Consider the following 20,705-nt stretch of genomic DNA (forward strand, 5'->3'; position numbering starts at 1 on the left):
TCCCTGCAAAATGAAAAAATTAAAAGAGAAAGAACGAAAAAAGATAAAGACAAAGCAGAAGCATAAGCAAGAAAGAAGAAAATTAATCAGAACGACCAAAAATTGAGAGAAAATAATTGTGTAGAAATAAAAGCTTTAAAAATTAAAATAGAAAGAAAAGACCCAAAGATTAAAGCAGTGATAAAAGGAAGAAGATCAAAGTAAATAAAGGAACGGAGAGAAGACAGCAGAAGAAAGAATGAAACACAGAAACACAGAAAAAGCACGAAACAGAAATTTGAACAAAAAGCAAGAAGGGAGAACGAAAAAAAATTGAAAGCAAAAAGAGATTGAATACAAACCAGAAATCAAAAAGAAATTAAAACAGAACCAAAGAAGAATTTAAGAATAAAAGGAAACGAAAAAAGATAGAAAAATAAAAACAAAAACTTATATAGAACGCATGAAAAAAATTAGAAAAAAAAGGAAAGAAAGCAAGAAAGAAAGAAAGAAAGAAAGAAGGAAAGAAAGAAAGAAAGAAAGAAAGAAAGAAAGAAAGATAGAAACAAAGATAGAAAGAAGGAAAGAATACATAAAACGACTAACCTCTGACGCAGGCGGCGCAGTGGAGTTCAGAGGAAGGTGTTGCCTTGATACATTTGAACAGTAAAATAATGTTCCGGTTACGGACGGAATCGATCCCGCGGTCTCCTGCATGGACGACGGACGTCTTAACCACTCGGCTATCAGGACCATCTCACAAAATCATCCGGTTAAGCGTAAAAAGTTCGCTCGAGAAATAAAATTGAAGAAGTGTTCCAGAGGGAAAAGCAAAAACAGTTCACCAAAATTTTTGCATAACAATAAAGACTGACATTTTTAATAAAACTGCGTCCATTTTTGTTTGAGATCGTTGAAAAACAACAAAAATGAGAAACGAACAAAAAAAACAGAAGGATATAAGAAATAAAAAGAAGAACAAAACAGAAAGGATGGAACTATCTAAAAACCAGAAAAAACTCTCTGCAAGAGATAAATTAAGAAATTAATCGCGAAAAGGGAAAAAGCAAAGAGAAATAAAGAGCGAAATAATAGTAGAAGGAGGAGAATATTTTTAAAAAAAGATCAAGCAGAAAGACAAGATATTTTGAGAGAAAAGAAACTAGAGAGAAAGAAAAAAGATATCAACAGAAAAACGAGTATTGGCAGAACAAAAGCAGTTAATGTTATGAAAAGCGAGAGGAAACTAGAGCTCTTCTCCCCTCCTCAGTTTTTTTGCATCATGGTTTTCGTCGCTCACCAATCAATAATTTGCAAAAACCACTCATTAGAGCCCTCCTACCAATGTCCCATTTTCGGTCATCAGTCGTTTTAGAAGATTTTCGTTTTGGTCGTTGACCTTTTCCTGTTCTGGATATTTTTGGTCACTAACCTCTTCTGAATCACTTTTTTCGAACATTTTTTTTGAGTGTTTTTTTGATCATTGACCAATAATTACGAGTCCCCTTAACTATTCTTGTTCTATAGGTCTCTTAAACATGCCAGTCGAAGCACTTAAACATGTCACCTTAATAACTGTCTCTCATTTAATATATAAGATTATTGTGTTTGATTGTGGAACACAGCAACAACATAGCAGGAAGCTAACAAAAAAAATCATGTTGTATTGTTTGCTGCATTTTTTGGATTCTTGGCGTCATAGTTTGGCTTTTGTTGCGTATTTATTGTTGCTGCAATTGGAGAGAAGCAAATGTTTAGCAATGAGAGCTGAATTTGGTTAGTTTTGTTAATCCTAAAGATTTTTGTTCTGTGTCCTTGGATGTTTGAGGGGCCTTATGGAAATTTTAAAAAGTTGCCAAAGCCCGTACTTTGTCTAATATATTTATACCATCTAAATGAAGTCCGGCCCAACATCTGTCTACACAATATGCTAAACGTCATTCCTTAATGTTTTTTAATGAAGATAATAAAGCTTTTAGTTCTATTTGGAGCACCCTTTGTTTCTAATAAGTATTACTTAAGCCCTTCTAAGCCCTAGCGTATCCAATGGCTAATAGTTCTAGCTAGGTTGCACTTTCTAATGGTTTAAAAAACAACTTCCTTAAGTAACGGGTTTCCAGAGAAGCACTGGGAATGAGGGGGACAAACTATAAGAACCGCCTTCACACCATGATTTTACGTCACCAAAACAGTTTTCGTGAATTGCATACTTCAAGACCAGTAAACACTGAGCTCTAAAAAACTTAATGCCCTCGGGGTTCTCCCTGTCTGTCCTGATTTCGAGCAAAAAATAAGTCGAAGTAAAGTCAGCGTAATCACACAAAAAAATGATCAATTCTAAAATTGTATGAAAAATACCGCAGGAACAAAATAATTGCAAAAATTACCTGCAACGTTTTGAGAAAAAAATTATGATGGAAAGAAAAGGCTTTGCGCAAAAAGATAAAGATTCACGTATAATTTGGCTAAAAATACAACTGAAAAATGGAACGAAGCAGAAATTGATTATAAGTGTGAATAAGATAACAATGGAGGATTGGTAGTGTGTATTCGCACATAATATTCCGACCCCGCTTTTCCGCGTTTGAGTTAGAGATCCATCAAATGAGAAGGAGATAGAAAACTTCCTAAAACTTACAAATTGTTAATCAAGCCAATAATTTAATAAAAGAATGCCGCACCAGAGGGCCGATGAATTCTGCCAATAATAAAACTACAAGATGAGATACAAAGGTAAAAAATCAAATCTCAAAGAACAATAATTACATTCCAAGTTGATGTCTGTAACTAAAGAAAATAAAATAACAAAATCAAAAAGGCATATGATAAGACTTAAGCTAAATAAACTAACCTGTACATTACTATAAAGATGTGAGACTTGTCCTCAATGACACTCCATGATAATTCGGGAAAAAAGCCAGCAGAAGTGCCAAAGATTAAAAATCAATTTCCATTTTTTTGTTTTGTGTCTTTGATATATGAGGGATATCTTGAAGCACTTAAAAAGATTGCAAAACCAAAATTTTGCCCGGTATATGCATAATATCAAACTAAATTCGACCCAACGTCTGTCTACCCAACGTGTTAAACGTCAATCGTCGACCTTTTTCAATGATGATAAAAAACTTGTAAATGTGTTTGGATCATCTTTTGTTTCTAATAAGTATGACCTAAGCCGTTCTAAACCCTAGCTAATCCAATGGCTAACGGTTCTAGCTGGGTTGCAATTTTACTGGTTTAAAAAACGAGCTCCTTAAGCAACCGTTTTCCAGAAAAGCACTGGGAAAGAGGGGACAAACTATAGAAACCGTCTTTCACATCTTAATTTTCCGTCATCTAAACAGTTTTGGTGAATCGCATACTTCGGGACGATTAAACACTAAGCTCTGAAAAAATTTAATGGCCTTTGGTTTCTAACAGTTTGTCCTGATTTTGAGCAAAAAATAAGTCAAATTAAAACCAAAGTAGTCCTACAAAAACTGGTCAAATCTAAAATTGCATGGAAAAGACCCCAGGAACAAAATAATTGCAACAAAACATCGCTTAAAGATAATTAAATAAAAAATTTTGTCAACCGAATTTGAAATTATCAAATTTTGGAAGTCTCTCTAAAAATGCGTTTGTTTCCGAATTATAGTATCAAGGAAAAACGATGATTTTTTGTTGGATTGAAGACTTTAATTTTTTCATACCTGCAACGTTTTGAGAAAAAACGTTGACGGAAAGAAAAAGCATTGAGCAAAAAGATAAAGATTCACGTATAATTTGGCCAAAAATACAACTGAAAAATGGAACGAAGCAGAAATTGACTATAAGTGTGAATAAGATAACAATGGAGGATTGGTAGTCTGCATTCGCACATAATATTCCGACCCCGCTTTTCCGCGTTTGAGTTAGAGATCCATCAAATGAGAAGGAGATAGAAAACTTCCTAAAACTTACAAATTGTTAATCAAGCCAATAATTTAATAAAAGAATGCCGCACCAGAGGGCCGATGAATTCTGCCAATAATAAAACTACAAGATGAGATACAAAGGTAAAAAATCAAATCTCAAAGAACAATAATTACATTCCAAGTTGATGTCTGTAACTAAAGAAAATAAAATAACAAAATCAAAAAGGCATATGATAAGACTTAAGCTAAATAAACTAACCTGTACATTACTATAAAGATGTGAGACTTGTCCTCAATGACACTCCATGATAATTCGGGAAAAAAGCCAGCAGAAGTGCCAAAGATTAAAAATCAATTTCCATTTTTTTGTTTTGTGTCTTTGATATATGAGGGATATCTTGAAGCACTTAAAAAGATTGCAAAACCAAAATTTTGCCCGGTATATGCATAATATCAAACTAAATTCGACCCAACGTCTGTCTACCCAACGTGTTAAACGTCAATCGTCGACCTTTTTCAATGATGATAAAAAACTTGTAAATGTGTTTGGATCATCTTTTGTTTCTAATAAGTATGACCTAAGCCGTTCTAAACCCTAGCTAATCCAATGGCTAACGGTTCTAGCTGGGTTGCAATTTTACTGGTTTAAAAAACGAGCTCCTTAAGCAACCGTTTTCCAGAAAAGCACTGGGAAAGAGGGGACAAACTATAGAAACCGTCTTTCACATCTTAATTTTCCGTCATCTAAACAGTTTTGGTGAATCGCATACTTCGGGACGATTAAACACTAAGCTCTGAAAAAATTTAATGGCCTTTGGTTTCTAACAGTTTGTCCTGATTTTGAGCAAAAAATAAGTCAAATTAAAACCAAAGTAGTCCTACAAAAACTGGTCAAATCTAAAATTGCATGGAAAAGACCCCAGGAACAAAATAATTGCAACAAAACATCGCTTAAAGATAATTAAATAAAAAATTTTGTCAACCGAATTTGAAATTATCAAATTTTGGAAGTCTCTCTAAAAATGCGTTTGTTTCCGAATTATAGTATCAAGGAAAAACGATGATTTTTTGTTGGATTGAAGACTTTAATTTTTTCATACCTGCAACGTTTTGAGAAAAAACGTTGACGGAAAGAAAAAGCATTGAGCAAAAAGATAAAGATTCACGTATAATTTGGCCAAAAATACAACTGAAAAATGGAACGAAGCAGAAATTGACTATAAGTGTGAATAAGATAACAATGGAGGATTGGTAGTCTGCATTCGCACATAATATTCCGACCCCGCTTTTCCGCGTTTGAGTTAGAGATCCATCAAATGAGAAGGAGATAGAAAACTTCCTAAAACTTACAAATTGTTAATCAAGCCAATAATTTAATAAAAGAATGCCGCACCAGAGGGCCGATGAATTCTGCCAATAATAAAACTACAAGATGAGATACAAAGGTAAAAAATCAAATCTCAAAGAACAATAATTACATTCCAAGTTGATGTCTGTAACTAAAGAAAATAAAATAACAAAATCAAAAAGGCATATGATAAGACTTAAGCTAAATAAACTAACCTGTACATTACTATAAAGATGTGAGACTTGTCCTCAATGACACTCCATGATAATTCGGGAAAAAAGCCAGCAGAAGTGCCAAAGATTAAAAATCAATTTCCATTTTTTTGTTTTGTGTCTTTGATATATGAGGGATATCTTGAAGCACTTAAAAAGATTGCAAAACCAAAATTTTGCCCGGTATATGCATAATATCAAACTAAATTCGACCCAACGTCTGTCTACCCAACGTGTTAAACGTCAATCGTCGACCTTTTTCAATGATGATAAAAAACTTGTAAATGTGTTTGGATCATCTTTTGTTTCTAATAAGTATGACCTAAGCCGTTCTAAACCCTAGCTAATCCAATGGCTAACGGTTCTAGCTGGGTTGCAATTTTACTGGTTTAAAAAACGAGCTCCTTAAGCAACCGTTTTCCAGAAAAGCACTGGGAAAGAGGGGACAAACTATAGAAACCGTCTTTCACATCTTAATTTTCCGTCATCTAAACAGTTTTGGTGAATCGCATACTTCGGGACGATTAAACACTAAGCTCTGAAAAAATTTAATGGCCTTTGGTTTCTAACAGTTTGTCCTGATTTTGAGCAAAAAATAAGTCAAATTAAAACCAAAGTAGTCCTACAAAAACTGGTCAAATCTAAAATTGCATGGAAAAGACCCCAGGAACAAAATAATTGCAACAAAACATCGCTTAAAGATAATTAAATAAAAAATTTTGTCAACCGAATTTGAAATTATCAAATTTTGGAAGTCTCTCTAAAAATGCGTTTGTTTCCGAATTATAGTATCAAGGAAAAACGATGATTTTTTGTTGGATTGAAGACTTTAATTTTTTCATACCTGCAACGTTTTGAGAAAAAACGTTGACGGAAAGAAAAAGCATTGAGCAAAAAGATAAAGATTCACGTATAATTTGGCCAAAAATACAACTGAAAAATGGAACGAAGCAGAAATTGACTATAAGTGTGAATAAGATAACAATGGAGGATTGGTAGTCTGCATTCGCACATAATATTCCGACCCCGCTTTTCCGCGTTTGAGTTAGAGATCCATCAAATGAGAAGGAGATAGAAAACTTCCTAAAACTTACAAATTGTTAATCAAGCCAATAATTTAATAAAAGAATGCCGCACTAGAGGGCCGATGAATTCTGCCAATAATAAAACTACAAGATGAGATACAAAGGAAAAAAAATCAAATCTCAAAGAACAATAATTACATTCCAAGTTGATGTCTGTAATTAAAGAAAATAAAATAACAAAATCAAAAAGGCATATGATAAGACTTAAGCTAAATAAACTAACCTGTACATTACTATAAAAGATGTGAGACTTGTCCTCAATGACACTCCATGATAATACGGGAAAAAAGCCAGCGGAAGTGCCAAAGATTAAAAATCAATTTCCATTTTTTTGTTTTGTGTCTTTGATATATGAGGGATATCTTGAAGCACTTAAAAAGATTGTAAAACCAAAATTTTGCCCGGTATATGCATAATATTAAACTAAATTCGACCCAACGTCTGTCTACCCAACGTGTTAAACGTCAATCGTCGACCTTTTTCAATGATGATAAAAAAAACTTGTAAATGTGTTTGGATCATCTTTTGTTTCTAATAAGTATGACCTAAGCCGTTCTAAACCCTAGCTAATCCAATGGCTAACGGCTCTAGCTGGGTTGCAATTTGACTGGTTTAAAAAACGAGCTCCTTAAGCAACCGTTTTCCAGAAAAGCACTGGGAAAGAGGGGACAAACTATAGAAACCGCCTTTCACATCTTAATTTTCCGTCATCTAAACAGTTTTGGTGAAGCGCATACTTCGGGACGATTAAACACTAAGCTCTGAAAAAATTTAATGCCCTTTGGTTTCTAACTGTTTGTCCTGATTTTGAGCAAAAAATAAGTCAAATTAAAACCAAAGTAGTCTTACAAAAACTGGTCAAATCTAAAATTGCATGGAAAAGACCCCAGGAACAAAAAAATTGCAACAAAACATCGCTTAAAGATGATTAAATAAAAAATTTTGTCAACCGAATTTGAAATTATCAAATTTTGGAAGTCTCTCTAAAAATGCGTTTGTTTCCGAATTATAGTATCAAGGAAAAACGATGATTTTTTGTCGGATTGAAGACTTTAATTTTTTCATACCTGCAACGTTTTGAGAAAAAACGTTGACGGAAAGAAAAAGCCTTGAGCAAAAAGATAAAGATTCACGTATAATTTGGCCAAAAATACAACTGAAAAATGGAACGAAGCAGAAATTGACTATAAGTGTGAATAAGATAACAATGGAGGATTGGTAGTCTGCATTCGCACATAATATTCCGACCCTGCTCATACGCACAAGTTAGTTATCCACCAAAAGAAGAAGAGATTTAAAAAACTTCCGTTAAAGAAACCACCAATTAAATAAAAGAATTCCACTTTAGAGAGCCGATGATTCCGGCTATTAATCAAGCTAAAAAATAGGACAAAATTAAAATTCAAATATGAATAAACCTTATTTACACTCAAAAGTCGACGACTGTAATTAAAAAAAAACAAAATAAGAAAATCAAAATGGCATACAATAACGCGCTAACTAAACAAATTAACCTCTACATCACTAAAAAAGAATTGAAGCCTGTCCTTAATAAGATTCTATGATAATTCGGGAAAAAAGCCAGCAGAAGTGCCAAAGATTAAAAATCAATTTCCATTTTTTTTGTTTTGTGTCTTTGGATATATGAGGGATATCTTGAAGCACTTAAAAAGATTGCAAAACCAAAATTTTGCCCGGTATATGCATAATATCAAACTAAATTTGACCCAACGTCTGTCTACCCAACGTGTTAAACGTCAATCGTCGACGTTCTTCAATGATGATAAAAAAACTTGTAAATGTGTTTGGATCATCTTTTGTTTCTAATAAGTATGACCTAAGCCGTTCTAAACCCTAGCTAATATAATGGCTAACGGTTCTAGCTGGGTTGCAATTTTACTGGTTTAAAAAACGAGCTCCTTAAGCAACCGTTTTCCAGAAAAGCACTGGGAAAGAGGGGACAAACTATAGAAACCGCCTTTCACATCTTAATTTTCCGTCATCTAAACAGTTTTGGTGAATCGCATACTTCGGGACGATTAAACACTAAGCTCTGAAAAAATTTAATGGCCTTTGGTTTCTAACAGTTTGTCCTGATTTTGAGCAAAAAATAAGTCAAATTAAAACCAAAGTAGTCATACAAAAACTGGTCAAATCTAAAATTGCATGGAAAAGACCCCAGGAACAAAATAATTGCAACAAAACATTGCTTAAAGATAATTAAATAAAAAATTTTGTCAACCGAATTTGAAATTATCAAATTTTGGAAGTCTCTCTAAAAATGCGTTTGTTTCCGAATTATAGTATCAAGGAAAAACGATGATTTTTTGTTGGATTGAAGACTTTAATTTTTTCATACCTGCAACGTTTTGAGAAAAAACGTTGACGGAAAGAAAAAGCATTGAGCAAAAAGATAAAGATTCACGTATAATTTGGCCAAAAATACAACTGAAAAATGGAACGAAGCAGAAATTGACTATAAGTGTGAATAAGATAACAATGGAGGATTGGTAGTCTGCATTCGCACATAATATTCCGACCCTGCTCATACGCACAAGTTAGTTATCCACCAAAAGAAGAAGAGATTTAAAAAACTTCCGTTAAAGAAACCACCAAGTAAATAAAAGAATTCCACTTTAGAGAGCCGATGATTCCGGCTATTAATCAAGCTAAAAAATAGGACAAAATTAAAATTCAAATATGAATAAACCTTATTTACACTCAAAAGTCGACGACTGTAATTAAAAAAAACAAAATAAGAAAATCAAAATGGCATACAATAACGCGCTAACTAAACAAATTAACCTCTACATCACTAAAAAAGAATTGAAGCCTGTCCTTAATAAGATTCTATGACAATTTGGAAAAATACCAGCAGAAGTGGCAAAGATTGAAAATAAGTTTCCAATTTTGACAACCGTTTTTTTAAGTGAACAAAACAATTAAGTTTCGACTGAGACCATTAAAATGTTCGTTCATATAGCTTTTTTTTATAATAATTGAGGAAGCAACTGAAACCTGTCCACTTACCCTGTTTAATGAAGCAACTCAGAACTCATTATCGAGATGGTGTTGTAGTCGTATAGCACCTTCTCGATAATGAGTTCTGAGAAGAACAACAAAAGCAGTCAAAAATTTAGTTTAAACTATTCAATTATTTTAGCCAGAAAAAACTATCTCACACTTTAAAACAGTAATCTATGCACCGAAAATATTAAATAAATTCAATTGGGCAATCTTGGGCCAATTTGACTTCCCCATCAGTGTGAGTTAGTAGCATGGAAATAAAGAACAACCTCAAAAAGTTGCGGACACCCAAAGTTGCATTTTCTTCAAAGAAAATGAGTAGTATCTAAGCCAAAAAAACCAAAAGCCAAAAAACCTGACAAAACTCAAAAAAATCTATTGACTTTCTTATTAGAAAAATTTTTAAAAATCAAGGAAACCGTAAATTTTCAGTTTAGAACAAAAACGCAAACACTTGCAACTCCTTGAGAACCAATTTGGAAACGTTAATAGGAAGACGAAGTCATAAGATTGCAAAAAACAATAAATATTGTTAAAACATAATATTTAACAAACACTTCTTACAAAAACATAGTATTGAAGCCAATAAAAAATGAGATATAAAACTACTTCTAAACGTTAAATTCTATAGTCAATTGAAAGTAATTAATTTTTTCACTTTGATCTCATTTGATTATCGTTGACTCCTCCTCCTGTTAATATTCTACGTGAAAAAGATAAAAAGAATTTGAAATATTGATCAGTTTAGAAAACCCATAAAAATTGTTATGAAAAGATTTTATAAGCCCTAAAGTCAAAAGATACAAAAAAAAACAAAATTAATCTGTGGACCTTTGCAATCAGAAAATTAATTCTTGGACCTTTGAAACTCTGCAATTAAAGGTTCTACGCCTTGACGGGCTATTTATTGATACCACTCACAACTCTTTACAATGAGTATATAGATAAGCCAGAATCGACTAAACAAAAAACTATTGCAGTTTATAGTTCCTCCCTCCCACTAAAATGGATTCGGAACCAAAAACTAGTTTGTGAATAAACTGACCCAACAGAGATAAAAAGTCTCTCTTCTGTAATATATAGGTAAACCTCAGAGTTAGTCTATTGGACCCTAGGATGGGGTCCTTGACCCAAAACATGTATGGGCAAAGAATAAATTGGTTGGAGACAGGTGGTTCACCGAACAGACCATTATACATGCATGGGCCAGAGCGAGCAGATTTTGGCCATCCTGAGCCTTACCGAACAGACCCAAGATCATCCTCGAGCCAGACTAAACTGACCGAACAGACCTGAGGCCGACCCTGCGCCAGACCTAACAGACTCAAGGCCTGGGCCAGAACGAATAGAACCAAGATCATCCCTGGACCAGACTGAACAGACTTTAGTCAGCCTGGGCCAGACTTTTGTTTAACCAACAAATCACCCAATCCAAGAAACCAAGAAACACAAAGTATTCATCACACGAAATTCTATGTATTTTTAATTGTATGTCTGTTTGCTTCCAATTGCTAATGAACGCCTGCTGTTTGGCAATTGTTCATTTCAGAGCTCAATTATTTTTTGCAGAGAACTGCCTACAGTATTTAGATGGAGTTCTGGGCTACTTTCATCAGTCCAAATAGTTTTTTTGCCGAATAGAGGTAACTTTTCTAATAGTACCTCTCCAGAGATGTTAATGAACTGAAATTTTTGTCAGGGTTGCACTATTTTTTGGATGTGGGCCAGACCAAACAGACCAAAGAATGGGTATGGGCCATAGAAAAGAAATTGATGACTGGTTTTGGGCCTGACCGAACAGACGGACTATTAGGTATGGGCCAAGCCAAACAAACCAAGGGCTGGGTATTGGTCAAACCGAACATATTTAATTCACTCATGAGCCTGAGAGAACAGATCGACAACTGGGTATGTGCCAGACCGAACAGATCCCATTCAGGTATGCGCCAGACCGAACATATCCAATTAAGGTATAGGCCAGACGGAACAGATCCTATTCAGGTATGGGCCAGACGGAGAAGCGCACGACCAACGATTTGTCCAGACTAAGAGCTCGGTCGTACCGGGCCCCTCTCCTGTCCGCCTGGTCTATACCTGTCTTGGGTCGATGTCATCATCCTGGGTCTTTCAATGATATTTTTACTTATTATAAAATTGCGCAGAAAATAATGCGCAGAAATAAGTAGCACTCTATTACCAATCGTTAAGGATGCAAAAAGAACCTTCTCAGGGTTTGTCCTTCTCGGGTCAGAAAAGCAACAACAGCCAATTTGAACGAGTTAGATTCTTATCAAAGGTCAATTTTGTCTGGGTCTGAAAATACCACTTTATGATTTAGAACGGCGTAATAATGGATAATTTTGAATGAGCACCTCGACCTGGGTATGGGTTTAAAAAGTTTATTTTATTATGATTGCAAGTTAAAGGGCCGAGCCCTAGAAAAATCAGCCGTAATATTAATTTTTATTCGGCGAACAATGAACTAAATTGAAATCTTCTTGATCTCTTCAAAAATTGCCCTATTTCACAGCAATTTCCCATTTCACATCCTGTTTCGCCAGAATTTTCACATGGTCACTCAATTCATTCACCTAATCAGTCACTTTTTGAACTTAAGTCATAAGTTTAAGCCGCTGAAATGTTTCTTAAGAACTTTTTAGTTCTAATTTCTCTGCTCAAGGTTGGCGGGCAAGGAAAACCCTGGGATGGTCCGCACGTGTATGCCCATCGTCTGCCATTCAATTGGGTTCCCACTAAACAGACAATCGAAATAGTCGCCGATCCTCAAAACGAGGTATACACAGGTAATACCACAGTTACAGCCAAAGCAGAGGTCGATTTACTTCAAGAATTCCGCTTACATTCAGATTCGGCTGACGAACCTAAAATTGTGTTCATTAAAACAACAAGTTGCAAAAACGCAACTGAAACGACCATAGAAACCTCAGATATAGAAACCTTTTTTATTGACGTGAGACAAGAATTTGGCTTTCGAGTAACCAAACCTAAAAACTTTCGTTTCCGCAAAGGTGATATGATTACTGTCAAACTTTCTTTCACTTCCCGGGTATATGAAAACTTAAAAATAGGAGTTTTTAAACCCGATATCACCGAAACAGAGTCAGTTATAACTATGTTTCAACCGTCGTATGCGAGAACTGTCTTTCCCTGTTTTGACGAACCCTTGTACCGAGCTTTTTTTACCCTGGGTGTGAAATTAAAGGAAGAAAACGAGGAAAATTACATAATTTTGAGCAATATGCCTGGTCATCAAGACGCAGATTCGGGCTGGTACCGCTTCGATCAAACCAAGATATCTCTACCGGCTTATCTTTTGGCATTTGCTCTTTTGAACAAGAACGAATACATTTTGGTTCATTCATTCGCTTACTCGGGTAGACCCATAAACATATATACCAATAGAGAATATCACAATGCCAATAAATCATTTTTGAAGCAGTCTTTCGAAAAATTAAGTACTCTTGGTCCTGATAACTACAACGATGGTCGAGAAGATGCTCAAACGTTAGAGCTTGCAATTTCAGAAATATTATCATCGTGTGAAACACTTTTCGGAGTCGATTTGATTTGGGACAAAATTGACATTGTCTTCATTAACAAATCAGCACTGTTGGCTATGGAAAACCCCGGTCTAATAACGGTTCGAATTGACCAAACTGGAATAGGAGCCGCTGTTGATGCACTAGCACACGAGTTTGTTCATTTCTGGACCGGTATCCCCATCACACTGGACAGTTATGACACTTTCTGGATAAACGAGGGGCTCACAGAGTACATTAGCGTGAGGATTAGACACAAAATGCTCGAAAAACACAGAAATATTCCCTACAAACAATTCCCAACATTAGCAATGATGTATTATTACTCCTTTCGAATGACACTGTCAGTTCCGGATATCAATGTTGTTGCAACTGAGGACCCCAGATGGTCATTTTTTACTCAAGCCTATTACCAGGTGTCAGCCAGTGTAATGGCAAACTTGGATGACTTCATGGGCTCAACTTTAATACAGGGATGGTTTTATTTGAACGCATAATATACTCAAAGGCATAGTTAAAATAATGGCATGCAAAAAAATTGAGCTTCGACAGCTAAAAAAAGTCAGGTCTTGTGCGTTATTTGCATACGATATTCAATACAATACCATCAAATGATTTTTAAAATAGTAAAAAAAAAACGAAAAAAAATTTTAAAAATGTATTCCCGGTGTGCTCTTGATGTAAATACCTCAACAAATTTTTTGTGCGTTCATGTTCAGACTTTCGTGCGTTCATGTCCAGACCATCCTGCGTTCATCCGAGTTTCCAGAGCGTGCAATTTTGAACGCACGACGCCCCCTTTGTGCGTTCATTTCGGTCTGGACATATCGACGTTCGGTCTGGGACCTCAGCCTGGGACGCCCTCAAACCCCCTGCTCCAGAAACTGGTTGACCAGTAACGGTGTACACTGAACATTAAAAGTAGGTTATTACAGCATGGTTTCACTAAAGAAAGAGTTAATTCTCGACAATACACTTGATGGCTAAACTAAACGTCCATTTCAAAAAAAAATATTTAGTAAAGTGCGCAGAGCAGTTCACCTATTTGCGCAGAGCATTTTCACTAACCTTCTGATTTCCGTTTTCTATATGAGTTGAATTAAAATTGATGGCATCGTAATAGCTCAAAATTTTATAAAATCGGCCATAGTACTTCATGAGAAAATCCGGATTTAAGTTTGCAAGTTTTTTGTTACTAATAATAACTTGAGTGATACGTAAAATCTGTTCAAATTGATCACAAAACTAACGGATTCATAGTCGCAATTTTGCTTAAAACGAAGCAGACACGATCAAAATGAACAGATTTTAAGTGGCACTCAACTTACTGCTGATTACGGAAAACTGGCAAAGTCCAACCTCAATTTCCTCCTCAAGTACTGATGTTGTTTTTGTAGAATTTGCAGCAATCAAAATTCCAACAATTTTAGCCGACTAAAATCAGTGCATCCTTATGCTATTGACCTTGGATGAAAGTGATTTTACCTGAAACTTAATGCTAACCTACCATAAATCCCAAGTTCCAAGTGGCCGACGTTTCACAAGAAAAAATGAGGCTCAAGGCGATAGGCTTCACGTTTGTTCAATCTTTTTAAAATTAAAAACTAGAAAAAAACAAAAAACCTATAGAGAACAAGGGCAATATTCTTTAACTGTGAACTAGTCATCATTTGGGGAACATATTGTTTTTTACATCACACAAAGAATAATAGCCATTGACAAAAACAAACACACAAAATCAATTATGCATGTTGAACAAATTTATAATAAAATTAACTTTGATATAAGTTTTTATTTGATTTTTCTTTTTAATATCATTTGATTCATAATATACTGGTTTTATGAGATTTATCTTTAAATCATATGCACTCAATGAAAAAATTAAACGTTTAAATTGCAATTTTTTTTATGTAAACTGCCTTTATTCGAAAAGCATTTTCTTTACTATTCTATTATCCGTTACTCTTAGAACCTATATGAATCCACTGAGAATAGATAGAATATCAGTTGCTCAAAAGAATTGACAGAGGTTGTCATACGGCAATGGATACCCTTCATGTATCCATATCCGTATTTTAAACTAATTTATTGTTGTATGTTCCTTTTGAAGGGCGAATGCCATTTTTAGTTCAGTGCTATATACTTCCTCCCATATTTAGCAGTTAAGTCTGTTCATCCCGTCTGTACCGGATATATACTCATTCACGTTGTAAACAAATCAAACTTTACTTCCTTTCTGTATGATTAAAACCTGAACAAACTTTATTTCATAATCTGTATTATCATTAACTTTCATTCTCCAATTTGTAGCGCTAACGCTCAGTTCAATTTAATCCTTGCAAAATACCTCTCGTTTTAACTGAGTAGTTCAGTTAGAGTCAATCGCACCGCGATTGCCAAATCTAGAAAGGCTTTAGTTGAAAGTAACAACTAAATCGTCCATTCGCGACGCAAGTGCTTATCTCAGTACTTTCAAAGACATTTGCGATTCAATTGACTATACTCCTTGTGTAAGAGTATAACATGGCGCAGCCAGCAGCGGACTCAAAGAAAACACCACTCCATATAGAAGCATTCTGGGAGAAACCGACAGCAACACCTTCCCTGACGTGGATCAAATGGACGCAGCAGTGGAAATTGGCTCTACTTGCTAAGGAAGGGATCCAATTGGATACTCTGTTGAATGATCCACCAGCAACAGTGACATACCCGCCTGAGCCTACCTATGAAGCACCGGTAGAGAATCACACACAGGCAACGGAAAGAGATCGTAAAGTCCGAAACCAACAATTGAAAGTCAATTGGCAAAATCGTTGTGCAAAGATTGAAGAAATCGGGATCCTCTGTGGTGACAAACCATGGGAAATTTGTGAACAGAAGACAATATCATTGCTATACCTAAGCATTGGCACCGAGGGGCGACGGATCTTCAAGAGCAAGTACCCTCACTTTCAGATCGAAAAACAACCTTTGAAAGATTTGTGGCGAGCAATGGAGGACTCCTTCACAAAGGTTCGTAATATAACTTACGATCGCTTCGTTTTCTACTCGTGTAAACAACAAAAAGGAGAATCGGTAGAAAGTTTCTACGGCCGTCTCATAGAATTGGCGGAAAATTGTAATCTTGGTAGTGAAGAAACTACACTCATTCGTGATGCATTCATATTAAATATGCTTGATCACGAAACTCAGAAAGAGTTGTTGAAGGAAACAGTAGACCCACCAAAAGCATTGGAAATCGCCATACACATGGAAATGGGAGCACAGAACCAGCAGAAAATTAACCAAAACTTGATGTCAGGTAATACTTCAGTGAATTACATCAATAATAACTCAATGCGCAATCGCAACGCAAATGGACCTTCCACAAAGCGAGACTTCACTCGCTACGCATCTATCCCAAAAAACTACCAATACACGAGTATCTGTATGGATTGTGGTCTTCGCTGGAGCCACAACCATAAGCAGATTTGTCCCGCGAATGGAAAAAAATGCCATAATTGTGGTATTATGGGTCATTTCGCTAGAAAATGTCGAAAAACAAAACTGCCACAGCTTCCAATTCAGAAAACTCAAAAATCAAATGTAAATCAAATCGACCAGACGCCGGAAAAAAGTGATGATGAAGAATCAGTAAACTATATCACGAGCTACCAACAATTGTACGACCAGGTGTACGACTCAAACTATGATAGCGACTCTGACGACTACGTAGCAGCGATTTCTTCGGATTCAGTTCATCAATTAGAACCATTAAACGTAGAAGTGCAAATAGGAGAAGTACAAACATCTGCTATGATTGACTCTGGAAGTGCTGTGAGTATCATCACACAAAGTCTAGCAAACAAAGTCCTACGATCTACAAACTCCGCTAAATGGATAAAATCGACGGAAAAAAGGAATTTGAAAACTTTTTCAAATGAGCCGATCAAGGTCATTGGACACTTGGAGACCACAGTAACCTACAATCAATGGCAAGACAAATCAGCAATATTGACTGTGGTAGATGATGGACACAAAAATATCATTGGACGAGATCTGTTCACTACTTTGGGACTTGCAGTTGTACAACAACAACCAGAAACTGGTAAATGTGTTTATAACATCAATAATCCTACATGTAAAATTAAAGAGTCAATCGCGACGCAATTTCCACATCTAGTATCGAGAATTGGTTTATCTAAAACACATGTAGCAAAGTCAAAGTTTCATCAAACGTTCACAGCAAAGCATCAAAAAGGTCGACGTGTTCCGATAAATCTTCAACCTAGAGTATCAAACGAGTTAGAAAGACTACAGATTGAGGGTCATATCGAAAAACTATCTAGTTGCTCTGACGAACACTTCATCTCCCCGATTGTAATTACAGTAAAAAAAGATCAGTCGATAAAACTCGCATTAGATTCAAAAGTATTAAATAAAGCAATACATAAAAACAAATACCAAATGCCTAATATTGAAATGTTAATTGACACCATATCACAACATCTTACAGATACACAAAATGGTCAACAAGCATATTTCACCACATTAGATCTCAAATATGCATACAGTCAATTAAAATTACATCACGATACAGCAAAACACTGTAATTTTAACATCATATGTGGAGAATCTACAGGTACATATAGATTCAAAACTGGTTTTTATGGACTTACAGATATGCCGGCAGAGTTTCAAAAAGCCATGGATTATACTCTCATTGGCTTACAAAACACATACTGTTTCTTAGACGATATTATAATCGTCAGCACCGGCACTGAAGCAGATCATTTAGCCTACGTCCACAAATGTCTAAAAAAATTAGATGATGATAACTTGAGAATTAACCTCCAGAAATGTCATTTCGCTAAATCTGAAATAAAATGGCTCGGTTACAAATTACACAGACTGGAATATCACCTTTAGAAAGCAAAACAGCCGCAATCTTAACAATACCACCACCAACAACATTAAAACGCCTTAGATCATTTCTCGGGTCAGTACATTATATTGGCAAATTTATACCTCACTTAGCACAACTATGTCATCCACTTAGACCACTACTGAAGAAATCAGTAAAATTCATATGGACGGACGAACATACTAAACATTTTAATCAGATTAAAGAAAAAATAGCAAATAGTACAGAAAATAGCCATTACAACCCTAAACTGGATGTTCGTGTAAAATGTGATGCCTCCCGTTCAGTATTGGGGGCAGCATTGGAACAAAATACACCGGATGGTTGGAAACCAATAGCCTTCGCGTCGCGATTCCTCAATTCAACGGAAGAACGCTACAGCGTCAACGAATTGGAACTGTTGGGGATAGTTTGGTCAATTGATTATTTTAAATACTACTTATACGGAAAAAACTTTACGGTAGTAACAGACCACAGAGCTCTATTGTCAATACTTAAAGAACACCGATCAAATAAGTCATACAATAGTCGACTATCTCGATGGATAGATAGATTGCTACCGTACAATTTCACGATTGAGCATATGCCAGGTGCAAAAATGGGACTCGTTGATTACATTTCTAGAAACCCTTTTGCAAGAGCTAAAAAGATATCTACATACGACGAGCACTTTGTTGTAGCAACAATTTCTAAAATCCGTGATTCAATGAAACATTTAATTACCAATAGACAAACTACAACTACAAAATTTAAAAACATATTAAAGTTGAATTTGCCTTCACCAAAAGTTACACAACCATTTGCATCGCGATTAACCATATCAAAAAGCAATAATTCAACTAATTGTGATATAGCATTCGCATCGCAATTAACCAGTTCACCACTGAAACCTCCATTCGCATCGCAATTAACACATGCAAATTCTAAATTTAATCCGCATTCTGTACATCCATTTGCGCCGCAAATGCCACCTAAATTTACAAAATTACAATCTGTACCAAATCACTGTAAAGTAAATAATTCACATTCCATTAACAAATTCGCTGCAAAAGAGGTGCAAATCGTAGACAGTAAAGAATGTGAACAATCTGAACAATTATCCTTAATACAGCCTATTAATGGTAATAAGTCAAGTAATACACCTAACAACACTAAATTAAGCGCGAAAACACAAATCCCCAAGTATAAATACCACTCACCCAAAAATAACTCGCTTTTTGCCCAAATTCTGCCTCAGAAACACTGCTTTGTGAATAAACTCAATAAACCCTTCATCTCAAATAATTCCGTAAATAGTCTCAGCATAATGTCAAAAGCTAAAGCAACCAGTTCGAAATCGACTCCTACTAAAGCACGAGTAACGTTCTCCGACACAACACCCTCAACACCCGAATCAAATGCAACAACTCACACTGAAACCCCAACTGGTAGTATGATAGACGAAGCTGAGGACATAATGTTCAACGAGACCCTAAACAAGGTGTTCAGTAGGAAATTTCTAGCAATACTGACTGGAAAAGACGCGATATTGAAAGAAGTAAGGGATTGTGTACTTCGAAATGATGCAGAACGACTACAAGAAATCAGTCCCTACCTCTTCTCATATTGGAGAGATCTTAGTGTGAAGCACGGGTGTGTCTGTCTAGACGAAAGAATTGCGATCCCAAAGTCCATTAAAGATGCGGTGTTGGAGGATATACACTCCACACACCCAGGCAGTTTCGCTATGCTTTCCTTAGCTCAAAATATCTGGTGGCCTTACATCCACAGAGACATTCTGGCAAAGGCCAGTGAGTGCAAAGCTTGCACAGATATTGGTAAGAATCTAAAATCAGTGATTTCGCACCGCAAATGGACACCTCTACCTAAATGTAGTGAACCAAATGACGAAATACAATTAGATTTTGGTGGCCCAATTCTAAACGAGAAAGGAATAGAACAATATTTCCTTACTAGTATAGATAGATACTCTAAATATCCTACAGCAGAAATAGTAAATAACGCATCAGGTACAAATGTAATCAAATTCTTAAATAATTATATATATCATCATGGAGTGCCTAGAACTATTAGATTAGACCAAGCTAGATGTTTTACAGGAAAGAAGTTTGAAACATTTTGTACCGAAAACAATATTACACCTATTTATGCACCTGCAAATGACCATAGAGCAATCGGATTAGTAGAACGTATCATTCAAACAATTAAACGACAATTAGCTTGCATGAAATCACAGTTAAATAAAAAATTTAATCTAGAAAATTCACTCAAAGCAATAATACAACGACTTCGTATATCAAAACAAAAAACAATCACAACCACACCCTTTGAGGCACATTTCGGTAGAAAATGTAACACACCTATATCAAATATTACAACTAAGTCTGATAGTAAAAATCTCAACTATAATGCAATAATAAATTACTATTTAGACGAGGATACAATCCCAGGTCGTTCCTATCTCACAGATGAACAGTGGGCGGATACAGCTCTTTGTTCCGATACGGAAATTGAGCGAGTCATTTGCGCCGCAAGTACCCGCGCAAGAACGGAACAAGAGAAAAGGAAAGACGGGGAAGAGCGTTTTATAAAGCCAGATGTCATTCACCGTGCAATTCCCTGCTCTGAAAGAAGCGTACAAGTAAAGTTGGCCCGAAAAATACATGAAAACCAGCGCCAAAAGAAAAACTTGGAC

The 20,705-nt window shown here is 35.5% G+C and overlaps 2 protein-coding genes across 2 annotated transcripts in view; both read left to right on the top strand.

Annotated features, from left to right (window-relative positions):
- LOC142351657 (leucyl-cystinyl aminopeptidase-like) overlaps positions 1-13,604 on the top strand; it is a 67,400-nt gene extending 53,796 nt beyond the window's left edge. Inside the window, exons 5-6 of the mRNA XM_075403798.1 lie at positions 11,247-11,548; positions 12,228-13,604. Of these exons, the coding sequence (XP_075259913.1) occupies positions 11,247-11,548; positions 12,228-13,604 (1,679 nt within the window). The remainder of the gene's footprint in view (positions 1-11,246; positions 11,549-12,227) is intronic.
- LOC142351790 (protein cornichon homolog 1-like) overlaps positions 1-20,705 on the top strand; it is a 460,935-nt gene that overhangs the window by 56,099 nt on the left and 384,131 nt on the right. The window lies entirely within an intron of this gene.

Source organism: Convolutriloba macropyga, chromosome 13 (assembly GCF_964194025.1).
Source record: "Convolutriloba macropyga chromosome 13, txConMacr16.3, whole genome shotgun sequence".
NCBI lineage: Eukaryota > Metazoa > Xenacoelomorpha > Acoela > Convolutidae > Convolutriloba > Convolutriloba macropyga.